The sequence below is a fragment of the Anguilla rostrata genome, chromosome 14 (genome assembly GCF_018555375.3).
Source record: "Anguilla rostrata isolate EN2019 chromosome 14, ASM1855537v3, whole genome shotgun sequence".
Classification (NCBI taxonomy): domain Eukaryota; kingdom Metazoa; phylum Chordata; class Actinopteri; order Anguilliformes; family Anguillidae; genus Anguilla; species Anguilla rostrata.
Window position 1 is genome coordinate 17,294,776 of NC_057946.1, and position 25,235 is coordinate 17,320,010.

The 25,235-nt window shown below is 42.5% G+C and overlaps 1 protein-coding gene across 5 annotated transcripts in view; it reads right to left on the bottom strand.

Moving 5' to 3' along the window:
• The window catches only part of ntng2b (netrin g2b), a 52,004-nt gene extending 27,027 nt beyond the window's left edge, over positions 1-24,977 (bottom strand). For 2 of the 5 annotated variants that reach the window (XR_010325373.1, XM_064308087.1), the window contains exons 1-3: positions 24,589-24,977; positions 22,479-23,283; positions 13,854-14,497 (exon numbers count right to left, since the gene is read on the bottom strand). Coding sequence is in view for 4 of the 5 variants with exons in the window: in XM_064308087.1 (XP_064164157.1) it covers positions 13,854-14,497; positions 22,479-22,715 (881 nt within the window). In the remaining variant the exon portion in view is untranslated. The remainder of the gene's footprint in view (positions 1-13,853; positions 14,498-22,478; positions 23,284-24,588) is intronic. The other 3 variants (XM_064308084.1, XM_064308085.1, XM_064308086.1) reach the window with 3 other exon arrangements.
• Between the last annotated feature and the right edge of the window lie 258 nt (positions 24,978-25,235).

Below are 25,235 nucleotides of genomic sequence, written 5' to 3' on the forward strand. Positions count from 1 at the left end.
TTGTTGGGCAACAGAGATTCAAGAAACTTGCTGAGCCTTCTAAATCTAGCATTCACTGCAGATGACAGATGATGACATGGGTTTCTGACGAGCTATTTCTGTCTTTATCTTGGTGGGGACAGTCTTGCTTGGGGAGGTTTGTTTCCTCCTGCTGCCGCCCCCTCCTCCTCCAAAACAACAAAGAAGCCCAATCTATGCTGATGTGGGAAAACAAACAAGCAAAAAAAAAGTTCCTTGACATGTTAATGCATCTCTCGCACGAGTCGCACCACTTTCTTGAGTGAGGGGTGAAGCGTTTCACTTACAAAAGCCCCATGATGAGATGTGATGCTCTGACAGCTGGGGAGCTGTCTGATGGCTGGCTTTAAATCCAGCTGAATACGGGGTGTGAGCTGTCCCAGAACATGAAGCCTGGGAAGAATATGCAACGGTGCCGCCATTAATATTCTAAATTATTGACGCCTCACAGAAACAGGCGAAAATGCAAAGTGGACAATGCAGGCTCTTGATTAAAAAGGGAGAGCAAACCAAGGACAGAATGAATCATTTTGCTGTGCACTGTAAAGGACACTGAAGGCAGAGCAATCCCACCTTTATTAAAAGGTGTGTGTCACAGAGCTGAGGCTTTACCAGCCTGTAGTTATTACAGGGATGCCGTTAGCCGCAGAGAAGCTTCTCTTTTTTTCTCCTTTCGCATTGCAGCTTCCCCCACTTCAGGAGGCCTTCTTCTCCCCACAAAGGGGGAGGGCACATTTACTGAAACCGGGCGAGAGAGTGCGGCCCTCGGCCCTCACTATAAATACCGCCCTGCCACCTGCCAAGGGCAGGTCGTGTCTGGAGGCTGGAGAGGGCAAGGAGCCCAGCTGGGCCGGATAGGCTGAGGCACCGCACTCGTTTGGGTCCGGTGCCAGGCCCCGCTGTTGGACCAGGATCGAACCCTGACCAGCACCATAGGCCATCTGGAAGGAACTAGCCCATACGGCCTACTTCTGCCCCCCTCTCACCACAAGACAAGAGCCTACGTGTGCGAGCGGAATGAATGCCAATGGACCAAGTCTTGTAGGCTTTCACTCACTGCTTTCATAAGGAAAAATAATAATGTGCCGTTGAGTTACTAGCTTGTGGGAGTATTCCCGTCACCCTTTCAAGATATTAAGAGAAAGCATTGTCGCATGGCTGATGAAAAGCAGAGCATTTAGATGACTAAATAAAAATGCAGATAAACAAACAGAGACAGACAGATAAAAGGCTCTCATAGCCTCAGATCCAGGAGCAGCTGGGAGCTGCCGTTAATGGGGGCTTTATTTATTTCTCCCGCTTTTTCTCAGGAGATTCCAACGCTATTTATTTCAATTTGAGAGGCCCCTCCACAGAAAGAGGCACTAACGTGTGAATAAAGATATATGGAGTAGAGATGTGATGGAATGGAGTGGTGAAACCTAAAGAATTGCCCTGCTAAGGAAGCAATGTGTGTGCTTGCACATGATAGCCATCATAATTACCTCTGTAAAAAGTAGCTAATTGTCTCCTTGAGGAACCACCAAAACATGAAAAAAGGGAACTCCTTATAGCAAGAGGAATCACCGCATCAAAGTGCTGCCAATCACTCCTGATCTATCTACAGGCAAACACCAGGGAGGACCATCCACTGTGCTACTATTTAACAAAGGCAGGAGATTTACTTCTCCCATCTGTTCGATTAGCTTTCAAAGAGGACAGTCTAACCTCACAATAACTCTGACCGCTCAATCCTCACTGAGCTCACAGAAACAGGGCAGGAGCTTTGTATGTCAGTGTGCTTTATTTTATTTTCACATATCTTCACAAAGCATGGCTTGCTCCCTTGCGATTATAAATTTGGAAGCAGCAAATTGGACAAGACTGCGCTTAAGTTCAGCCTTCATAAATTTGTTGCTTTAAAGGAGGCTATTGATTTTCTGGAGTGTGGGCGCCTCTGTTGTTCTGCCTGTGAGTGGGAGTGTAAGTCTCTTCAAGTGCTCTTTTCCTCTCCCAACTGGTCTTCTCTCTTTGGGATCAAGCGGGGATCTGCCTGACCCCCTGCTGATCTACCCCATTCAGGTTCTCAGGAATAATATTCCCATAGAAAATACATCCGAGTTCCATCACAAGTTCCATCTCCCATTGCTGCGATTCTTTTTATTTATCTTTTTTTTTACCATGCTACATTTCTCTGCTTTGAAGTGAATCAGTTTAAAGGAAATGCCTTTCTAACAAAAGAGAGATTCTGAGATTCAGTCATCGAAAGTTCATTGCTAGGTGTAGCTTGTTTCTTTACTCGCCTCTCTGCCACCTTTTAGAGATCTTCCAAAGAAAAGGGCACAGGTTCTGACCAGTACCACTGTGGAGGGCAGCAGATGCAATCAGGGGTTTTTGGAGGTGATGGGGGCAGTTTTGGAGAAGCCCTTCCCCTTGTTGGGGGGTGTGGGGCGGATGAAAGTGGGCCGAGGCTGGAGAAAAATGCCCAGGGTAGGGAACAGCTTATGCTGCACTGAGATGCTGACTGCTTTACTCACAGAATTGCCAATGACCTTGAGAGCCTTGGCACAGGCAGCTCCTGTAAATTATTCACACAGGATACAGAAAATGGCTTCTTGTGAGCTCCAAACCAGCAGGGTGGAAACCCTATGTAGAAAACATTCCTGCTCTTCATGTATATATGCAAGGTGGTTTATGTAAAAAAAAAAGATTAATAAAGATACCACATTCCCCATTATGAAAAGGAGGTTTTTTAATATGTCTCAAACCACACACACAAAATAGTTTTTAGTTTAGTTTTCTGATTGTTTAGATGTATTGTGTTAGTACACAAATAATTAAAGATTTCCTCAAATATGCATGTTGCAGTGCATCGTGGGTATTTTCATCAACTCTAACGATGGGGAATATCACTGTTCAGCAAACAGGCACGATGCACTGACATAGTGTGCCGCTGCAGCTGTGTGGAGTTTGTCTTTGCTTTCTGACATGCTGTCATCTCATCCGTACAGGAAGACTAGAGTGACATGAAGGATGTCACATTGATTTACAACATTTTACAAATGGATTATCTTCTAGAGATAACGTTAAACAATGAGGCAAATGCAAAAGAATCAGAGAAGAACATTTATCCAATTATGATGTTCAGAGCATATGATAAAACAAAATATCAAATAAATCACATTTATTTCAGCCAAAGTACACAAAAACTAGTACATTTCCCACATTTTTCATTCCCTAACAAATAGATGAAAATAGGGGTTTGTATGTGTTTAACCAGTACAACACCAGGAGCATATAACAGCACAAATCACAGCTGAGAGTTGTCAATCTATGCTGTGCATGGCAACTTCCAGAAATCACACAAACATACACAGACCTTGGTGATGCCCCATCATTCTTACATGTTCCATCCCCTGATATTTTTTAGGTGGGGTCTACCCCTCTCCCCTCCTCCCGCTCCAGAATGCTGGTGGAGAGCTGACTGGAATGACAGGGGGCATACTCAACGGGACAGAGGCCACATTATAATTGGAAATTTCCAAGCAGCCTCTTTAGCTCGCTCCCTTTCTCTTCTACCCTCCAAACAGCAGCTGGCAGGGCCAACAGACACATTTTTATGCAACTATCTGTCCATCCATTTAATGCGTCTGTGTCGCCACTGAATCTGTGCATTTTTATGTTTCAAAGAAGAATGTCTGAAATTCAGGGTGGGCATGGCTGTGATTTAATGAACAGTGGGGACAGGCTCACTGTCCTCAGAATGGCGGGGGCCTCCTACAGAGATGGAGCGGCTCCAAAAATAAGCCTGGTAGAGGAACGGAAAATGAAAAAATGATGAGGGACAGAGTGTTGATGAAAGATTCTGTTTGGCTTCATGGGAAGCCTCCTTTTGTTTGGGCCCCCTGGGCATGGATCTGGGTTCAGGAGATATTTATGCCTGAGGTGCCAGCATCTGGGGAGAATTTCAAAGATCTCCCCCCTGCGATTGTGTGGAGCAAACCGCAGATATTTGGGCTTTCCCTCTGAGACAATGTGCCCGCCCAATAACCTTTGCATACACTGGAATAACTACAGCCAAATGAATTGCATGTCCACCTGAGCAAGGCCAGTCATTCTACCAATTATCATGTTTTTGTTGTGTGCCTACTTATTATTTGTGCAAAACACTCTTGTTTGTAGATTGAACAATGCCCAATCATACCATTTGGAAAACTCAAAATGTACAATATCCTTTTCAGGATTCCGTATAATAGAACAGTGTTCCAAACAAGCACAAAAAAATCTTACTAAAATTAGAACTCATCTGCCAAGCGTGAACGCAGGAACGGACAACAGATGAATTTGCTTCATGTACTAATTGATACAAGAAAGCCAGCAGCTTGACCATATGCTGCTTTCTCTCTTTTCACAATGAGGAAAATGTGCAGAGCTTTTCGGCATTATATAATCACAAGTGGTACATGTCCAAATATGACACCACTACTTCATTGTCCACGATTCCCCCTCTCAGACTCCTGCTGTCAGCTTCCCTGGGATCATTAGTTGAGCATAGTTAGGAGATAGGGGTCTGGGTGGTTCATTTGCTTTATAAATTAGCAACAAAAAAGGCTTCGCTCAGAATAGCCAGAGAGCACAGGTTAATACAATTAAACTCATAAGCCTTGAGACTGAGGGTACACCATTATTCATTCACTCTTTCAGGCAACTGAGTGGGGAAAAATGGTTCAAAATGCAGCCACGGTCTAAGAAGCAATCAATGCATTTGTAAACACATGCACAAAGAAAAACGATAGCCTTAATTCCAAAGTATATTTACGGATGCTCAAGGGTGAAGTAGCAAAGCAGCTTTCTTGCATTTCAGCATACACGTTAATTGGGGTGTATTAATGGTGAATCTCTGACCAAAGGCACCTTGGATTCTGTGACTTGTCTGATTGACAGGAGAGGGACTAACAAATATAAAATCTCTGAAAGATCTTAGTCATTTCCACACTCTAATGGAATGCAGATGAGGCAAGCTAATCATCAGTCTGCTCTTGCTTCGATGCAAAAGGTCTGACCCAGAGATTAACAATATCTTCAAAAATAAGGTAAGCCAAAACAAGGTGAATTCTGGAAAGAAAAATCAGTGCGACAAATATTTTAGACATGGGAGGATGAGTTTTAGTACACTCCAAAATTTGTGGAGCTATCATGTTTCTATCAGACAAGCAGTGAGCGATTGCAGTACCAGCTGTTTGGAGGGATCCGCACACATTAATGATTGACAGCACATGGCAGTTCCACTCACTATGGGAATCACTGAAGGCCTCACTCCCAAGATCACAAGACCTAAGTGCTGTGTGGCAGCAGTCAACCTGGAACAGCACCCCACTGTCTTCTACAATACCTCCACAAACACCTCATCAGTCAAATAGGAACCACCACTGAGACCCTTGTGTGGGAACAGTGGTAGGGGGTGAAACACCATGTAGGCAGATTATCTGAAACATTTTTTTAATCCAGAAAAAATTGAGCTTGCGAAAAAGCACTGCCATAATGCTGAATGCTGAATCTGTCTCTAGACTTGTACGTAACTGTGAAAGCGTTACTCTCACATTCTGTGTCTCTGGCTCAGTGTTTTCTGGGACGTGATGAAAGTTTCTTCTGTGCACCCGTGGTGCTAGAGCCTTGTAGTAAAGCTATTTGCATGTGAGCTAACTCTGTAATAATATTATGCTAATTAATGTAGCTCAGTGAGAACAAACTGTCTTCTCAAGGACAAATGCCTCCTGTGCAGCTCAGCTTAAATTCCCACAATGTTTCTCAGCTTTCGAACATGCATATCAAGAAATTCCATTCTCAACTGATGCTAGGTGCTGTGAGTAAGCTTCCTTTGCTGTGGGTGAGGATTTAAATAGATATTTATGAACAGGTGTTTGTTTTATTTAAGGGGAACAAAAATCACCAAAAATTATTACTTTGTAACTCATCTAAGGAGGAAAAAATGCTGATAACAGCGGCAACACGAATCAAAAGGAAAACCATGATTGATTTATCATTCCAAACACATTTTACCATTGTGTCCTCTTGCATAGTCAAAGGCGCATGAATAATTAAAGGGACAATCTGTTTATATATGAAACTCTTCATCCAAACTGTGGCCCTGAGGCCATTCTGATGAGGCTCAGGTTCTGCCACCACACTCACGTATGCAGTATATTCAGAGTTAATTGCCATGAGCTTCATGTGACGAGCTTCCAGTTAACACAGTCGCTGCTAAAGTGCAACTGTTTCGAAGGCCATCTCTCAGAAGTGCAGATTTGACAGTATAAGGCTTTTAAAAATGCCCCTGACACAGGTCTCCTGAGAACTGCTCTGAATTGCTCTCTACCCCCACCCCTCCCACTACCTGAATCTTGCAGGGAACACAGCTTTTACTGGAAACTTCCATGCAATGGGCCAGTCACTGACTGGGCAGGAAACTGGTCTTTTTAAATAGATGCACATGAGGTTTTCAGAGGGCGCAAGTCCTCAAAAGGAGGGAACTGTGTCACACCTCTCCAGTGTCTACAAAATATTGTCTAGAAAATAGGGCTGGGGGATATGCTTGTCTGATAATTACCAAATATTTTTTGAGCGCAATAACGATCGTCGCCACCATGTGGTGTATTGCCTTTCGTTCGGTCTTTTCTCTGTAATTATAACTGATATAACAATAAATGTACAAACTTCAGAGGCGAAATGCTTTTGGGAAAAAAAATCACCACTGATGTCAATTGGGTGTTGAAATGATAGCCAATCAGCAGCAAGGTCATACAGCTTCCATGATGTGTTTTTGTCAATAACATGGAATCTGCAAAAAATACTTAATATATAACATATTTTTATTGCACTCAAAAATTCAATAATTATCAAATGAGTATATTGCACATTCCAATTTAGTAGACAATATTCTATTCTATTTTGTAGGCATTGGGAGGAGCTGTTCTGTGTGCCAATACTGTCAGGTGTGGCAATAGTGATTTGGAATGCTCTTTTAACCCCAGCTGGTAAAAATGCAGCTGGCTTGCCTGATAAGAAGTTCTCACCTCTAAACGTATGTCTGAAAAGATGTATCAACATACACAGAGGTGTCATTTGTCTCTCAGGTCCATATATGAATCTGGCCATGGACTAAGCGTGAAGACTTGCAGTGCGGCAAATGTATTCCTAGATCCTTTTGTCCAAGAATAAAAATTACAGAATAAATATTTATCACCGCACTTGTATATATTGTGCAAACGTGTAATCATACAGCAGAGTCAATTTGCCCTGAGCCTCTAATGTGTAAGCCTCCCCCCCCCCACACACACACACACACAAACATGAGATAGTCTGCATGGATTTAATTATGAGTTCATAATAAACGCTTATGTGTTATAATGTGTTATTTCCTCATTTTTATGTCACCTGATATTAACCCATTTCATAGATGCTTTCTGTTGTTGTTTTGTGTCATTTTCCAATGAGCATTTCTGTTAATCATAAATAATATTTTGTTGTTACTTTTGTACATTTACAGTAACTTTCTCGACCAGAATTCTTATCACAAATTTTCAGCATTATTTCAAAGAACAAAATACACAATTGCTTACTCAACTGAGAATATTCTACTCCGTTAGTAGTTAACCACACCATCCTGCACTCAAAGATGGGACTGCAAAATGTATAAGGAATATTGTTATGTTGTAGGTATATATGATATAGGTAGTGTTTGATAACAGTAATTACAGTCTACTGAATAAAATGCAAAACTCTTATGAGTTTTAAATCACTCTAGTGCTGATTTGATTTTGAGGGAGGAATATTGATCATTGTAACGTCACGATCATACCCACAGTTCCGTGTTCTCCACCTGCCTGCCCTTCAGAAGGCCAGGGACAAAAAATGTTCAAAATAATTCAAAACGTGCTGGCAGCTACCAAAGTCACTCTACAAAAACAGTCGAGAGAAGATCCAGGAACAAAAGACACAGCTCTGTAATCCTTCAAACGGCGTGGTGCGTGGAATGGACAGGGCCTTGAGACCGGGGGATAACTCACAGTCAGCCCTTCACTGTCAGCCTCAGGTGTGATGGACTGTGTCAGAGAGTGAGGATGTTCTCTGAGCGAGGGAAAGTGCCCATCCCCCCCACCCCCCACCCCCCGGGCTCCCACTACGCATGATGCACAGCTGAGCTGTGAAAAAAGAAAGCTTTCAACACCTTACTTCACACAGCCCATGTGTACAGCAGAACTATGCGCAAACAAAAAAAAAAAACCTGCAAAAATGCAGCAAGGAGAACACCAAGAAATCGGGCAGCCTTAAGGAGACATTGACCAAAGCACAACCTAATGTCACAGAATTTGTCATAAATATGAATGGCAAATTTTATTTTTTTACTGAAAGAAATTCATGGATGAACAAACAATTTAAAAAGGTGTTACTCACAGTAAAATGGATAACTGTTAAACTGATTTCCCTCCTTAAACTGAGGACCAACATTCAAGCAGAATATTGAACATCGGTAAGACATACTTAAGTACATGCACACCTGCACAACATATATACGTAACATAAATAATAAATATTCTAATGGTTTTCTGGGGACTGTAAATGTTTGGTTTCCATACAATTTTATTAAAACTATTTATATCAAACATCAGTGCTGATTTTGATACAAAATCTAATCTCTTTATCTCTCTAAATTAGTTAAAAAGAGAAAAAAGAGTCAGGAGTGGCCACATCCTAAATGAACAAGATAACACTTCCCATCATTACGGGCACTGTAATAAGCAGTGATCTGAAAACCAATCACTTCACCTCCCATTGCTGCTAACCTTAGCAAACTCTCAGAGATCTAGGAGAAAATTAAATTGGGAAGGGTTAATGCTCTGAAATGACCCTGCACTGCGGATTAAGGGAGACAAATGTGGAACTCTTTCCCATCCACATTTGTCTCAGACAGCTCTCAATCTACAACTAATCCACTTAGTTCTTCAGCCAAGGCTTACGGCCTGCTTTTTATTTCATTACAGAGGCCTATTTTACGATCCGGGGAGCGAGAGACAGATGGGACTGAGGGTAAAGGGAGGAAGGCCAGAATCAACACCGGTCATGGGATCCTCATTGTGAAACATTTCACGGCTATAAATCATGTTAGCACGCGGAGGTATTCCTCAGCACTTACGTAACAAGGCTGTCTGTGTCACAGGAAGACAAAGGAAACCCCTCCTCTAAATCTGGCAATATGGGAAGAGTCCAACTACACTCTGGAGTAATGTATCAATATAATATAATATAGTACAATACAGTATAAGAGAATATATATATTTTATTATGTCATATATCATAATAATATAGGAAATATTAAAAACATTTGAAAACGAGGAATTTAGTGAAACAAACATAAAATAATGAAGACATTCATCAGACACATTTGTAAAAAGTGACAATGCAGACTACTAAACAGAATATAAGATGACCATTTTCTAATGCATTACTAAATGCATTACTAATCCTCTGTTTACACGCTCTAAATTCCTCAGTCTTGAAGGAAAATCTTGATGGAGAGTCAGACCTTCAAGATACCCTTTTAACAAGCGCATGAACCTGGTCATGTAGAGTTAGAGACCAAAGTGAAAAACCGAAGAAGGGTGGTGACAGCCAGTGACAAGGGCCTGTTACCTGCCACTCAAGATGCTCACATGTTCAGACACTTTGACGTGTCCCCCCTGATTGCATCCATAAAGGCGAGGGGGGGTGGATACTCCATTTGTGGATCTGTCATGGGCCAGGATCGACCGTGCTCTATCAAAAGGACTGACAAGTGCTTAGGTCTCTAGGCCCCTGAGCTGACAGAAAAGAAACAGCACCCACCATCCACAACTAAATGGCACTGCTGGGATATTGGAGGCGCGAGAAAACCAGTTAGCCAACGCTAAAACTCTGCCATTTTGAGAAAGCATAACACAGCAGCAGACCCTCTGTGACCACTTCCATTCTCATCAGAGCACATCATTTCCACATCTGGGACTGGCAAGCACAGGCCACGGACACTGCTTCAGTGTCGTTACCGTCCCTGTTACTGTCTTCCACACCCCCAGCAAGCTCCCAGCCCTCCCCTCTGCCCCACCTGACCTCTATTAGCCTGCCCATCTGAAACCAAGTCCGCCCAGCTACTTCAGCACATCGACAGGGCTAAATTTACCCATCGCTTCCGCCCTTGCGCTCCTACAATTGCACTTAATGGGCTATCAGGTTCCAGGCTTATTGATAAAACAGCATTATTTGTTGAGTCCCTGGCCCCTGACTACCTGTGCAAGCTCTTTAGTGGGGGGTTTATTTTGATGATACAGCATCGGGGCCCCTGCACTTTACCTCCTGTCTGAATGCATGTAAATGGGCTGAGCTTAGGTGAGGGGGAAAAAACAATTCTGCAGGGAAGGAGGGGAAAAGTCAGGGGTGGGTTTGTATGAGGGACTTTCCCGGATAAGTGTGGTCCCAGATCCGTTTCATTTCCCAGACTGATGCAACTAACCTTGAAATACGGATGGTTTCACAGTATCACCTGTCAACCGATCATCTTATATAATAATAATAATAATAATAATATTCACAGTCACACCTTTAAATGGGGCATTCTTCTTTTTGTTATCCATTAAAAATACCATGCTGTCCTCTCTTTCTGGCTGTCTTATATTTCAAGCTGGGATTCAGCCCCCCAAAACCCATTTTCATCTCTGGTCTTAACCACAGATGAACATGCTGTTGAACTTAAAGGATGGACTATAAAATGTATTTATTTCATTTAAAGGCATACACTGCAGGATTTTTCCTTGAATATATTCTAAAATAACCATGCCAAGGCATATCTAGGATGCGCTGGAAATCTCGGTCTTTCAGTACTTTTGCCAAATATGGGCACCTTCACCTGCATTTCCTATTCTAAAATGTGTTCAGGATGTTTCTTTTCTGTGTGGGGCGGGGTGAGTGTGGATAACGTTACAGTGCTTGTGGTTTGTGATCAGATTTCAGCAGTGTTTGTTGCTCACTATTTAGATACAGCACAGGTACATCCAAGGAAAAAGACAAGCCGATAGACCTCCTTCGAGTTAACCTTAAAATTGCTTTTCCTCGGTGGCGTCAGCAGAAGTCTACCAAAGTGACACGGAGTTGGTTGCTTTCTGTTGGACCTGTAAGTAACGTTACCTCTAGCTATCCAGCTAGCTATTTTAGATATGTTACTCGAGGTGAGGGGGTGGGGTTGAAGATGGAGGAGACTTCTTTATGGCAAACACGGGACTACAGCAAGGCAAAAAAAATCCTGCATAGTATCCCGTTAACTGAATAGGTCATCTTAGAACTTGCATTTGCACTTGGGGACTCACACTGGATAGGAGCGGTGGCCAAATTTAGAGCCAGTTTCTGTGGGAATTTGGCAAGGACTGCAAGGTTAACACCCCTAATCTTTCGAAAAGTACCACTGAGATCTTTGATGACCACAGTGAGTTGGGACCATGATTTACCATCTAATCCAAAGGACAGCAGCTTCAACAGAGAAGAGTGCAGGGCCATTGGGTTTCTGTGCGGTCCAGACTCCAAGGTAAAGAATTCCCCCTATGGGTTCACCATTGCCTCGTCTAGCAGCAACCTAGTCCTCATCCACATATTAACTAATCCCACACCAGCTTAGCTTAAGCAGTTAGTAATGAGAAGGGTACAGGGTGATACAGCTGCTGGCAACTCCTCTGAACCCTGTAAAGCAATCAAATGACCTTTCCTCTGTCTAGGGTCTCTCAAGCTGTAAATTTTGATTTCTCATAGGCTGGTTGAATGCTACAGTAATGCTTTGTTAGCTTCCCGAAACAAGACACTTAATGTGTTCATTCACTTGTTCACACATTCACCCATTCCTTAATTTAGTTTCTTCATTAATTTTTCCTTTTATCCGTATTCAAATAAGTGGCAACTACCACGTAGCCAGTAACTGAATAACTAAAACAATCTACCAATTATATGAGCAAATCTGAAGCTCTCCAGATTCCCATCAACAGGTTACATTACATCTCTCTCAATTAGGAAGCTTCTGTCTTTGTTTTTATACTTCATTAAGTTCAATTACTGATTATTACAGCTGTTAAAGGCAGGAGGAAATGAGCCATTGAGGAAGTACTGCCGGCCGTCGATTGCGCAGGCAGGTCCTATTACTGTTGTGATGGACCCATTCTGTTCCTGTCAGAGTTCATTGGGCAGATAGGTATCAGAAAGATGGCTCCTATTTTTATGACTCAAACCTGGCAGGGGCATTTCTCACTGTGTTAGGGCAAATTAAAAAAAAAATCCCAGCCCATTCTCTGAAGAACATTCAGCCAAACATTAGCTTTATATCCCTAGGGAATTAATAACAGAAAGCATCAGGCATATATTCTTCTTAGCATGCTGTCCACTGGACCAGGCCCCCCTCCCCAATTTCTTTTTTTTTGCGACATCCCGGAATAACTATTGATTAGGGGATTATATTACCGCTGGATGGGTGATGAGTGGGTGGACTAACCTCATTCATTTTATCACAGTTTATATTTGCCTGGTTGTTACTAAATCGAGGAGAAAGAGAGAATTGCTCTGGATTTAGATGTCAGCAGAAAAGCAGCCCTGCTCCTTCATCTCGGCAGCGATGGTCCGTGTGGCCAGGGGAGCATTTTCTCTGCCGTTCCTTGATCCATCTCTGGTGCACTTTTGATCGATACTTACAGGACACTTATTGAGAAACAAAAGGCAGGGAGGCTTTACTCTGCAGAATGTGCAGAGTCAGCAGGAGCTTAAGGCTTCATCAAATACAGCTCCCCCTGCTTCTCCGATGACATCAACTAACACCTTCTTACCGTAAATACTTGCGTGGCATTTTTTTGTCCCTCCCCTGCCCTTCCACCCCACCCTCTCTGCGGATGTTAAATACCATTCAAATGTCACCGTGCCTTATTGATTGGAATAATAATTCAGAAAAAAAAATGCCTTCTTGATGCTAAATAGGTGTGGAATGGTAGCCCCATTCCTCACTGTCAGAATCATGCCATCTCAGGGCTGCAGCTCTTCGGATATGGTCACATTAGACAGTCACGGCAACACACTTATCTCAGTAATCATAAAGCGTTACACCATTAAAGGAATACGGAGTAAAGATGTGCTGCTTTGTGAATGATCAGGAATACAAGTCCATTCACTTACATACAACTTATTTTACAGGCAGGATACAAGGTTACTTGATACAGTACTGATGTAATTTAGGAGTCTAACACCGACTAACAAAATCTGCAGTAACATGCTGGTGTCTTTTTCAAGAATAATCTTAGCGAAGAGATCAATGATAAAATACCAGCATTTATATAATACTAGTATCATTAGCACTGTAATGTTATGCCAATATATAGCAGTAAAGATTATTATTATTATTATTATTATTATTATTATTATTATTATTATTAATAATAATAAAAACATATTAACTAAAAAAACATGAGAAACATTGAAATCTGAGATTCAAAGATAATGTTTAGAAACACTTTTGGATTAACAGCAAAAATGCCTCATGATGTACAGTTAAGGTAGAGACAAAAAACACAATATTAGCCCTCACTCAACTCTGTGTCATTGAGGAGACCTAAAAATTCACTCTTGGAATATTAAAATAATTTAAATTTATATTTTAAAATTTTGCTTTCTGGTGATGTTTAGAATGATTTTGATGTAATCATGTTTATAATAAAGACGTCACTTTGGATTTGGTTCATACCCACTAACCACCCCTGTCCACCACGGGGATGTTTGATAGCAGTTGCTGAAAGGGCACTTACCTGGCAGGGACATCAATGTTGGAGATGGCGTAGAAGTACTTGTAGAGATTCTCCCTCTGCACGTAGGTGCCTCCCAGTGCCGGTCGGAGAAGGCGCAGCCGCAGGTTGGTGAAGGTGAAGAAGTCCCGTAGGCCCTTCATGCTCTCCATGCGCGTATACAGGTTGTCCATGTTGAGCAGCTTGGGCCCAGCAAAGATGGCGAAGCGTGCCCGTACCTCGAAGCGCACGTTCTTGTCGTTCTTTGAGCCCACCCAGCGTGAGTACTCCTCGGTGCAGATGACTCTGGTTACGTTGGTGGCAGACAGGTCCTGCACCTTCTTGGGGGGCATGCCGAACGCGTCCATGCAGTCGTCAGCGTAGAACTGGTAGGGCTGCCACGTGCGGCCGTAGTCCAGGGACTTGTCCAGCACCATCATGGTGGGCCGGCCGTACTCAAACGTGATCTGGATGTCGTCGGTCAGCTCCAGGCTCTTGTTCCAGGCCAGGGAGATGTTGGCCAGGAGAGGCTCCGGGAAGCGGCTCCATGTCACGGTCTGCCAGTACGTGATCAAGCCGCTGCGCTCGCGGTCCTGCATGAGCTGGGGGGGGTGCGCCAGGTCTGGGTTTGAAGCGTCACACTCATCGCTGCACAGGTACGGGTTCTCCTGAAGAGGGAAAGAGAGAGTGAGGGAGAGAAAGGGGGGAATGTCAGCTATCTTTGTGTATATGGATAGAGGACGTACAATCTCAGTGCTGTCATTCTGCCCAATACTGTGAGAAATCGAGCAATCAGTTAAGTTCATTGCTAGTACCAGAGGTCACCTGCAAATGCAGTGCTCATTACAGCTGATAACATCTGGTAACCTCACTAAGAACACTAGTTTAAACCCCTCAAACTGTCAGCTAAAACAATAGGTTAGTCATATATGATAAGCAGGTAACAGAACCACTTTTTTGAATTAGTGAAGCAGGGGAGAAATTGTTCCAAATGGACACAACACATGAGAATTGACATGTCTGACAAAAATGTATTCTGAGCCCCCATTACAATGGGCATGCTATAATACTATGGGCTGCAAAAACACCTGAATAACTGGATGGTGGTAGGTTGGGCTCCCTCCTCAAACATTTCTAAACAATCTCTTTCACACGGTACTAGACACCACAAAGCATTGTTTTCTGCTGATAACCTAATTATTCATGTCGATATTTTCATTTCAGCAGCAACAGATTCATTTTCTAAGATGTCACACCAGACAAATCTAATACAACCTTAATATTTAAATCTCATAAAATCCATAATAAAGAGTGACTGAGATTTATTTGCCCTGTTAGTATTCAGTTTCTTCCAGCAATTGTTCAAAGACCTCCATATTCCCCTGAACCACCCCCACTTACAATTCACCCCCCACTCCCGCCCCTGGCTGCCCTCCCCCCCTCCTTAACCAACCTACGACCCCATGACACAAATGTTGGAATGGATTAACAGAGGGATTGTCGGGCGTCATCTCCTGACATCTAAATCCCTCTGAAAATAAGTCACTACAGTCATCGTCCCACAGCTGAGGGGGCCGTTTGCATCCCATACGGCGCAGCTTGGCGCCTTCCCAGTGTCAGTGTCAGTGGTGGGAAGGGAAATGCGTGCTGTGCCGTGTGTGTGCGTGTGTGTGTTTGTGCGCACACATTGTCTGAAAGTGTCAGGATGACCTGTTCCCTAAATTCGCTCAAGAGCTGTGGGATGAGCATGCTGTCATTAAACTGAATCAAATGCTGTCATTAACCTAAATCTGTGGGATGAACTCAGGACATGTTGCTCTGTCTGCATCCCCAGGAACATACACTAACGTGCTGTATGCTAAGGGCCTTCAAATCACCACAGGGCTCTGAATTGTCAAAAGAAATATTTCTAAAACATCCTTTTTTTACTTTGTTGATATGAATTATGACCTTATCACATGAGTAGTATCCACAACCAGTATAGAATCAAACAATAAACCCACAAACAAAGAGTTGTTTTTGGACATTCAGTAGGCTACTACAAGGTTGATTCATATGTTGTTCAAGCTGATTATAAATGAGACTACAGGGAGATTCTGCAAAGTCTGCACAAACTGGATGCACCAAGCTCCTGTCCCGCTCAAGTGTCCCTTCACTACCCAATTAGCTTTTTTTTGTTCTGACTGGCTGGATCTTAGTCAGTCTGGCTGTCCAAATGCGCACCCCTGAGCATCTCCTGGGTTTGCCAGTCAGGTGTGTCTGTGGCCGTTTCCCTGAACCCCCGAAAACTAGAGCAGCGTTTGTTTGGGCTGAGGAGCGTGTGGTAGCCCCAGCTTCCTCCCCCTTGTCCCACATACCTCGGCAAAGCTCGCAGAGCTCCCAGCCAACTGCCGTGCCAGGTGGCCTACAACACTAAGCCCCTCCAGCAATTATCTGTGCTGGAATCCTGTCACAGTTAAAGCGCAGCGCGGCGATAAGTAGATTCCCTGTTTGCCCACTGCTCAGCAGCAGGGACGCGTCTCCATAAAGAGGAGTCAGGTAATTTCTGCTCCAGGACCGGGAATCGCCATCCGTTTAGCATCTTCCTTTTTTTTCTAACTCACAGGCTTTATCTGGGACAAAGACTCAAAGGGAAAAATGGCTGTCATTTCTTCAGGTTCATAGAGATGTACAGTATAACGCATATAGAAATTCTCTAATGCAAAATGTACATTGACAAGACAATATTGAGGTTTTATGTAAATATTCCTACAGCAATTATATAATTTCATAAATTAAGGCTGAGATTGTGTTTTACCACAAATGAGCTCCTTGCTGAGAAGCAACGTAAGGGCAATTGCCTGTGGCATGTAAAATTTGACTAACAAAACTTGCATGTGACACCGCAGTCAGCATGATAAATTATTGCAGTTTCAGTTAAATTACTGCCACGATACTGTGGCAATAAGTGCTTCAAAGCAGCACCATGACATTGCACGTTATTGCTCTCTTTCAACAATTTAATAGTCCTTTACAGCACAGAACAATAAACCCTTAGCTAGCCATGCTGTTGTAAAATTGACTTTGAGTCAACAAATCTCTTTTGCTCACCCATTCATCCTGAATATTCATGACTTGTAAGCCAATGAATTCCTATTGTCAACACTTCTGCAAGCTTCCAACTTAAGCATTTCTTTGTCCTCACAATTTAAAACTTGCTGTGTTCACATAGTGATTTGCATCAAGGACTCATTCAACACACACATAACTCACTGACCTAACCTTCCCAGTCTCTTGTGCAAAACAATATCCACCTGTGTTCTGTGTTATTTTTTTTACTTAGCTATATTCATAATATAAATTCAATAGGGTGAGTAGAATGTAAAACCAGTCAGAGTGGCTGAGGTCACCATAATGCACACTGTTATCTCTACTAAGAGTACTGCTGCAAGAAAATACTGCCATTGAAAATCCATCATAAAGCTAATAGACATATTTGCTTTTAGACAAGCGCAAGAAAGATTGTATCTGGAATATTGGTCCAGTCTGGTGGAGAGGGAGAGAAAAGGGGGGAAATGATTTTTTTCTGGTTCATATAGGAAAGAGGGAGAGCCATCATAGACCAGACTGGAAGAGAGGAGAAATGAGGACAGTGCAATGGAGAGAGCAGGTCAGGATAGTGAAAAGCAGTGAAATGGATGAAAGAGGGTACCAGTGTAGTACAAAGAGGATGGACTCAGGAGAGGGTGGAAACAAACTGACCACAGCTAGCGCTTCTATAAAAACAATGTGGAACTTCCCACCTCACAGGCATTATTCAGTGTCTGCACAGAACACTATTACTGCTGGTGCGCTCTTGCCTCTGGCTACTCTAGTCTATCTGCTTTGTCATTCCTCATTTTCAATGCGATTTCCATTTGTGACAGTACACCATTACTGCCTAAGCACTGATGATTGCCATTATCAGACTATTAACAATTCCTACAATAAATATAACATCTATACTGAGAGAAACAACAACACTAATAATAATAAATTATGTAATTTGCAACTAGGTAGTAATGACTGAAAATAATTGTCCATAAATATTCTACACATCTATTTATTGCTTTCTTTTTGTCTTTAAAACAGAATAGGATCACCCCCCAATTGATGCCAACAGGGGTAATTAACACAGATTTTGAAAGAATAACACCCGTAAGCAGATTGGTATACTCTTAAAATACATCGATTTGGGACGTGAGATATTGTTTCTCTTGCTGGTGAGGTTTTTTTTGCATGGTGGTTCCCCTGATGAGGCATCTCTCTCTCTCTCTCTGTTCTCCATGTTCAGTTAATTACACTGAAGGCAGCTCCCCCAGGAGGCCTAGTGACAGAGCAGCTGGCACCGAACACATTCAGGATGAAACAGCAGGCTTATTACACTGGGGGCACAGGGAGACACACAGCGGCCATGAGTTACTATACCGAGGGAAGAAGCGGACTCCCCCCATGGACAGCGTGACCTACTGGACTTCTACATGTAAACACATTATCACGTCTCCACAAAGATCTTCCTTCTTTAAACACCTCATTACCTCTACAACTAGCCACGAGGAATGGCAATTTATCCCATAACAAATGAACAAATAAAAATTCAATAATTACCACACCCAAGAGTATACAGAGGGGAAAGTACCTCACTTGTTTTAGACTGTCATTATATCCAAATAAATTTTACGGCTGTGCTTTGAATATTTGCTGAGAATATCAGTACAGTAAAATTACCACACAGTTTAATCTATTAAAGACTATGATACTGATGTCAAATTCTCCAGGTGGAAGTACTCTGCTATTGTTATAAACATATTCTTCCTATCTGGGATCAGCAACAAATTTCTATGGTACCACCAGCCCTGTCAGCAATTCATGTTTATTTTCATTACTGGCAAAGGAGGTTTAAAAAAGTGATCAGTTTGGTAGTGGTGCACATATACAAACATTAGCTTCCTCCTGTTGGGTAGTTCATGTGATGCCTGTTTTTAAAAAAAAACTAGCTTCTTCCTGTTTTTGGTCATTTATGTGGTGCACATTCAAAAATATTATCTTCTTCCTATTTGGTAGTTTATGTGGTGCATGCTTTAAAACATTACATTCTTCCTGTTTTACAACTGACTCCTATGGGGTAATAATGTTGTGGTGGGATGACAAGAAGATTACAAGAATGGCTTCATATGAAGAATCTCATGAGAATGGTGAGGCGTGAAAAATCAAGCAGATGGAGATTAGTGTGCGTGGGCAGAGCCTAATGGGACCAAGCCTCCTGCAGTGGTTGGGTGGGGGGGGGCTCATTCAAATTTCATCTTACAGGGAAGAGGCTGGATTGGGAACTCTAAAGCTATATGTCCTTCTGATCACATCCTGCTCTAGGACAGTGATCTCGCTGACAAGAAGGCTAACTCAAGGGAAAGCTTATTTGGGCTGTCTGGATCCCGATGTTGCAGTGGGTAGCACTATCGCCTCACAGCAAAATGGTCCTGGGCTCGAATCCCGAACTGGGTGGAGTTTGCATGTTTCCCCTTGTCCGTGTGGAGACTCTAAATTGTACAGGTGAGTGAAATCTTGTGCGTGAATCAATGGTGTGCCCTGCGATAGACTGCCTCTTGCCCAATGCATGCTGGGATAAGCTCCAGCACCCCCTGTGACCCTGACCAGGAGTAGGTTGGTATAGATAATGGATGGATGTATCCCATTGACTGGTTAAACCCACCTCCCTCACATCTTTACACTCCACTGATCTGTGCCACTGCCAAGGACTTAAGGGGCTAAATTCCCCGTGGTCTTGTCTGAGAATGTCTGGAGCATCCATCAGAGCACTCTCTGCATAGGCTCAGTTCAGGTTATCAGCAGCGTATCTACAATCGGTACACACAGACACCGTACCAGCTGCTCTTTTCTCCAGCGTGCCACTCCTCTGCTGTGCTGTTACTCTGCTGGCTATTTTTAGCACAGGCAGCCTTTGCTTTCTAAAACGAGCAACTCCACAGTGGACCGGGAAGACTGCTGAACACAATGGAAGAGAAAGCGCTCTTTATTCACACAGGCTGACTGGATGAGGTGTGAACCGGAGCACATGGAATACGGCAGCTGTCGGCTTGTGTGGAGATGCGTGCGAGGGTGCGCCAGGACTGGCCGGGTTTCATCTTTCTGCTTAGCTAAGCTGTGATCTCCCCCTCCCTTTCTCCATCATTAGCTATCTCTCACTACACTGCCAGCAGCAGCCAACACCACCATCCATGGGAAAAAAAAACAAGAAAGCACTGCACAAAAATGCCACATGATCTCCTGTGCAAGCACGGGAGGGACTCTACACTCCTCTAAATCATTGATGAGATGGAAGCCATTTCCCAGGAGAGTGGAGTTACTAAATCGGGAACAGGGAAGAAGCAGGGCCTATCCCAATCTGTTTGCCATTGAATTAAACTGCAGTCTTTGGGAACAACAAAATCCCTTGCCAAGAGCAGCCACTGAATGTTTTCTTGTTCCTCTTCATGTGAACCCCCAGAAGGTACTGAATGATACAAGTTAAAGCAATATTTTTCATGGTGATTGTTTAATGAAAGGGACCTTTTCTGTGTAAATAAAACTGTTAGGATTGGGCCAGCAAGAGGTCTTGCATCACCCATGAAAGCAGGGGGATTTGTAAGTTTAAAATAGTGCAGTCCAAATATTTGCTTGATTCATTGCTGTCCTGCAGCTTAACTGTTTAACCTCCCCTCCCTGTACACTTCCCTTCCGGATATGGCCGGATCACTGAAGGACCAGTCAGCTTTATTGATCCAACTTTTAAAAGTGCTTACACGGAAGAACACGCCATTGCCCTCTCCTCCAGAGCATCGTTGGTGTCTTCAGAACACTGAAGCAAGCCTTCGTTAGGAAAGCCATTATCCTACCCATTAATATTTCATAGTCTAGAAATACTTTAGGAACTTTCTCGGTCAGGCTGTTAGAGGCCAGTTGTCAATGGCCAAGACTGTATTTTTCAGGAGCTGTCAAAGGACTTTTACAAGCATCAGCATTTTCTTTTTTGCATTAAAAGACAGTAAACTTAATATTTCTGTCACAAATCTCCTATCAAATTTCCAAGCAAGTTAGATATCCCACTATAATTAACAATCTACAGGATATACTGGATTGTTTTATTAAGTGTGAACTCATTTTTGTTTTTGCTTTTTTTATTTTTATGGATATTTCTGCAAAGTTACTTCAAAAATCTACATTTTGATGAACTATCTGCATTCTCTCTCCCCACAAAAAACTTTCTGAATTTTTGAATTAATTAGCCTTTGATTCAAATTGTAGATGGACAGTTCCGACACCCACTTTCTTTAATGAAGGCAGGGCAGAGATCCAAAATCTAGAGCAAAATGAAATTTGAAAAATAGCTCCTAGATCCTCTAGCATATTCAACAAATCTCAAGGCTTTCCTGTTTTATAATAGGATCCATCAGTATGATTATCTAATTCAATTACAAACATTTAGTTAAATTCACATTTATGAAAAGTTATATACTTGCCTCACTATTTGGGATGACATTTACAATCATTGAGATATGCAGACAACAGACGTGTAGTGTGAATGAAAAATAATGACAACCTCAGCAGAATAATTACCACATATTACAAGACTGAACATGTTTCATTGCACGCTACATACTATAAGACTATTATTTTAAGGAAGTATCGCTGTACATGGCTGCTACCATAAGAGTTTTATGATAAATATGGTCACACAGCAAAGCTGACGCACTTGGGGAATGTAGGCCTACAAGGCTTCTTTATACTACTCTATCTGAGGACCTGCTTTTATAGACACGGGTCAGTGGGGTGTGTTCTCACTGCTTTCCGCACAGTTAAATCCACCCACTCACCCTCTCCGGATGGCACAAGGTCTCCAATACACCAGGCCTCCCGCCACTCGTGGCACACAAGACTATGTCATAGTATACTCTGCATCGTTTTATCTCTTGCAAAAAACAATGCTCCGACTCCACCCCACCCCCCACCTCTGTCAGAGAGGGGCTCCCTCTGTCCAGGACATGTGAGAATTCCTTCATCCGATTACTTCACAATCAGCTCCTTGGCCTGCTGCCCACAGCACAGTGACTCGCCAGCCAATTCAGTGAGGGATAACCTTTTCAACACCAGCCCTCTCCCTGGCCAGAAACTGTCCGGTGGCTAAGGAAATGAGTAATGCTTCTCAGCATGCTGTGTTTCTCAACACCATTTTAGGAAACAAAGTGCTCTGTGTCCATCTAGGGTTGCACATACCAAACACAATATTGCACTTATGAGAAAATTATTATTTTAAAAATGGCTTCCCATTTTATTTGGGAAAGTAGAATTTGAAATTGCATTCTAGATTTTCAAAGAAGAGAGAAGCAATACAAGCCTTAACAACACCTGCTGTCCATCAGTAAAGGCTTTCTATTCTTTTGATGAGACCAAAGTTGTCCGTTTATGTTTTTTTAGAGCTAAATTTGACGTGTCAAGCAAAATGTCTGCTATGTCTGAACGTCCTCATCCCTATGTGTGATCCTGAGCTTAAACTACCATTATTTCAATACATCATGTGACTTTTGTCCTCATGAAGACTGAGTCATCCATAAACAATAATTTTAATCCACTTACCAGAGTGCAGAACCTCTCAGGGGGGTCTCCACAGGTTATGCCGGGGGGATCCACCCTTACTCGCATGAAGTCCTTCATGGAAGCTGGCTTGGGTTGGCAGGCGTAGAACTCCCATATCGGGCCATCATCCGTGCTCACTAGGGACTTGCATATGTCGTACTGGCCCAGAGTCAAAGCAATGCACAGGAAGAACAAAGCAACCTGTAATAGCATGGCATTCGCGGGCGCCACGCGCATGGTCCAAGACTGATTGTCCGGAGAAGGGCGAAGGGTGCCACCGCAAGGTCAGCACGCACCAAAGAGATCAGCATGGAACCCGATTTGTAATCATATTGAATCAACCAGTTAATTCATTGCGATCATCCGTCTTAATCCGTCTCCTTCAGATACATACATAAAGTTTCAAACTTGAATTAAGGTTAAACAAAGGTGCAAACAAATAAAAAGAGAGATAAAATGAGATAGAACTGAGACTGCAGTCAATAGATGTGCTGTACACTTTTTCTGTGTTTCTTTATAATATTTGCAACGATATTATCTGTGTGAGATTAAAACCAATTGTCGGGGTCGTGGTTAAAGTTGATAGTGAACTTCATTGTATCTGCGGTGCTCATAGCTCTGCCAAATCTGTGTTTAAGTGAAACTACTGATAATAACACTGGAATGTGAGCACACGTAATGTCCTTTTCAAGAAGTCGGAAAACAAAGGTGCCCGATGAAGGTGTTGGTGAGTCTCATTTCTCCAGACAGATCCATGGGTAAAGTGCGCTTTACACCATATCTTCACCTCCTCCGCTTCGAGAAACTGGCAAAATAAAGAAAAACGATTAATTACACTGAGTCGTTCATTTTTATATAGCAAGGTAACTTAAACAATCTCAGCATACATGTAGTTCGTGCACACAGCACGCGGACAAGCAAAGACAGACAGACAGACACACACACACACACACACACACCCATGTGCACAGTGCTAGTAGTTTGTAATAGGGGAAGGTATAAAAATACCACGGTATTAATAACGAGGAAATGTCAAAATTATTGAACTGAGATTATAGAAATTTAAAATCCGGGTCTCACATTTAATTGAACAATCCAAAACATAATATAAAGTGACATTGTGAGTCTGAATGTTTAAAATGTTCACTAATTTCCCTGCGACCTAACGAAGCTGATTTTAAAGGGTCAGTGAAGAACGTACCCAAAGTTGTGCGGTTTTACGTGTGTACCTTATGTGTGTAGGGGAGGAGAGTAGAAATTGAAAAACTTCATTTAAGTTGATTGCATTTACTTTTGTGTTACTACAACGTATTCCGATATTTTACCATTAAATATATGACTGCAGAAGCATCTGTATAATATTCTGGTAAACCTAAGCAAGTATTGTGAGACGTTAGGCTTATGTACTATAATGAATACTTGCACTGATAATTATTTAAGGCGACAATATCTATACATTTCCTATGTATAGGCAGAAGTCGAAGTGGTACATAAAAAAGCACGTAGTAACTGTCTCACTTTAACTGACGGATTAGACATGGGCACACATTTACATGTAGGCCTCCCTTATTTAATTTTTATCAGATAATCCTGGCAAATGTGGCCAAATCTACCTAAATTATTACACTCATCTCAGTTTCATACAACTAAGAAAGATGATATTAAATGCTAAATGCTTTTCTAAAAAGAACTACGATTAATGCATTTCAATAAAAAAATAGTCTAGCAGAGTTCGTACGTACTTTGTAGACGACCTCCTGGTGTAGGCTATATAACTCCATGGGTGTGTCGAGTTCAGTTAACATAGCTTCGAATTGTAATACTTTGTTTGAGAGACACGTTAGGAGTTCAGCGTGGGTACCATGACACGAGCTTTCCTCTGTCAGTTGATAGACCATATAAATTTGTCAAAAAGTTGAACCCATCTAAACGTAAATATGAAGATAAATAGCAGTGAATTGGTATACTGAATTGCCAAGTATCAGAAGGATACAGTGGGATACAGAGGGATGCACTTCACTTGACCAGGTGTACCCACACGGCGGTTCGTAAATTCAGATATGAGAAAAATCGCCCATTAGACAGATAAACCGAAAGCCGAAGTACTCACCAGTTGGTCGGCCCAATGCGAAACGTGTTGTATTCCTTCATATAGACATCCTTTTGCAACGTCCCAGCCTTTCCGCAACCTCACCGACGCACCCACTTTCGTGTTGGAGCTCACTCTACTCCCTTGCGTTGGATGCGTTTGTTTTCTCTTCTGCTCGGTACTTTTTAATAACACTGAGGATGGCGATACTGCACGATAGGATCTTGCCCTAGATTTTAGTAACAAATGCAAATTCCAGCGTAAAAGAGTATAAGTATAAATATTTTGACTTTAAACGAGGGCTACTGTCCACCCTTCTTCCTCTCCCCTTACTTTATCAGATCGGGTTTGCCCTGTACGCTCAAGGGCAGATAGAAAAAGCTTCATGGAAAATCTCCCTCCCCTCTCCCCCCTTCTCTCTCTCCCTCCTCCTCCCTCGGCTTCTCTCTCTCTCCCTCTCTCCCTCTCTCTCTCTGTCTCTCTCTCTCTCCAACTTAATACTAATGGTAAATCCTTTTTGCCATCACTTTCAATCACTATCTGAGCTTTTATCTCTCTGCCTGATCCGGGCTGCGCAACTTCCTCTCGCTAGCTTGAAACTGAACCATCCCACTAACCGACCGGGATGCACTGCTTAAAGGAGCAGCTCTTGGAGGAAAAAATCTGAA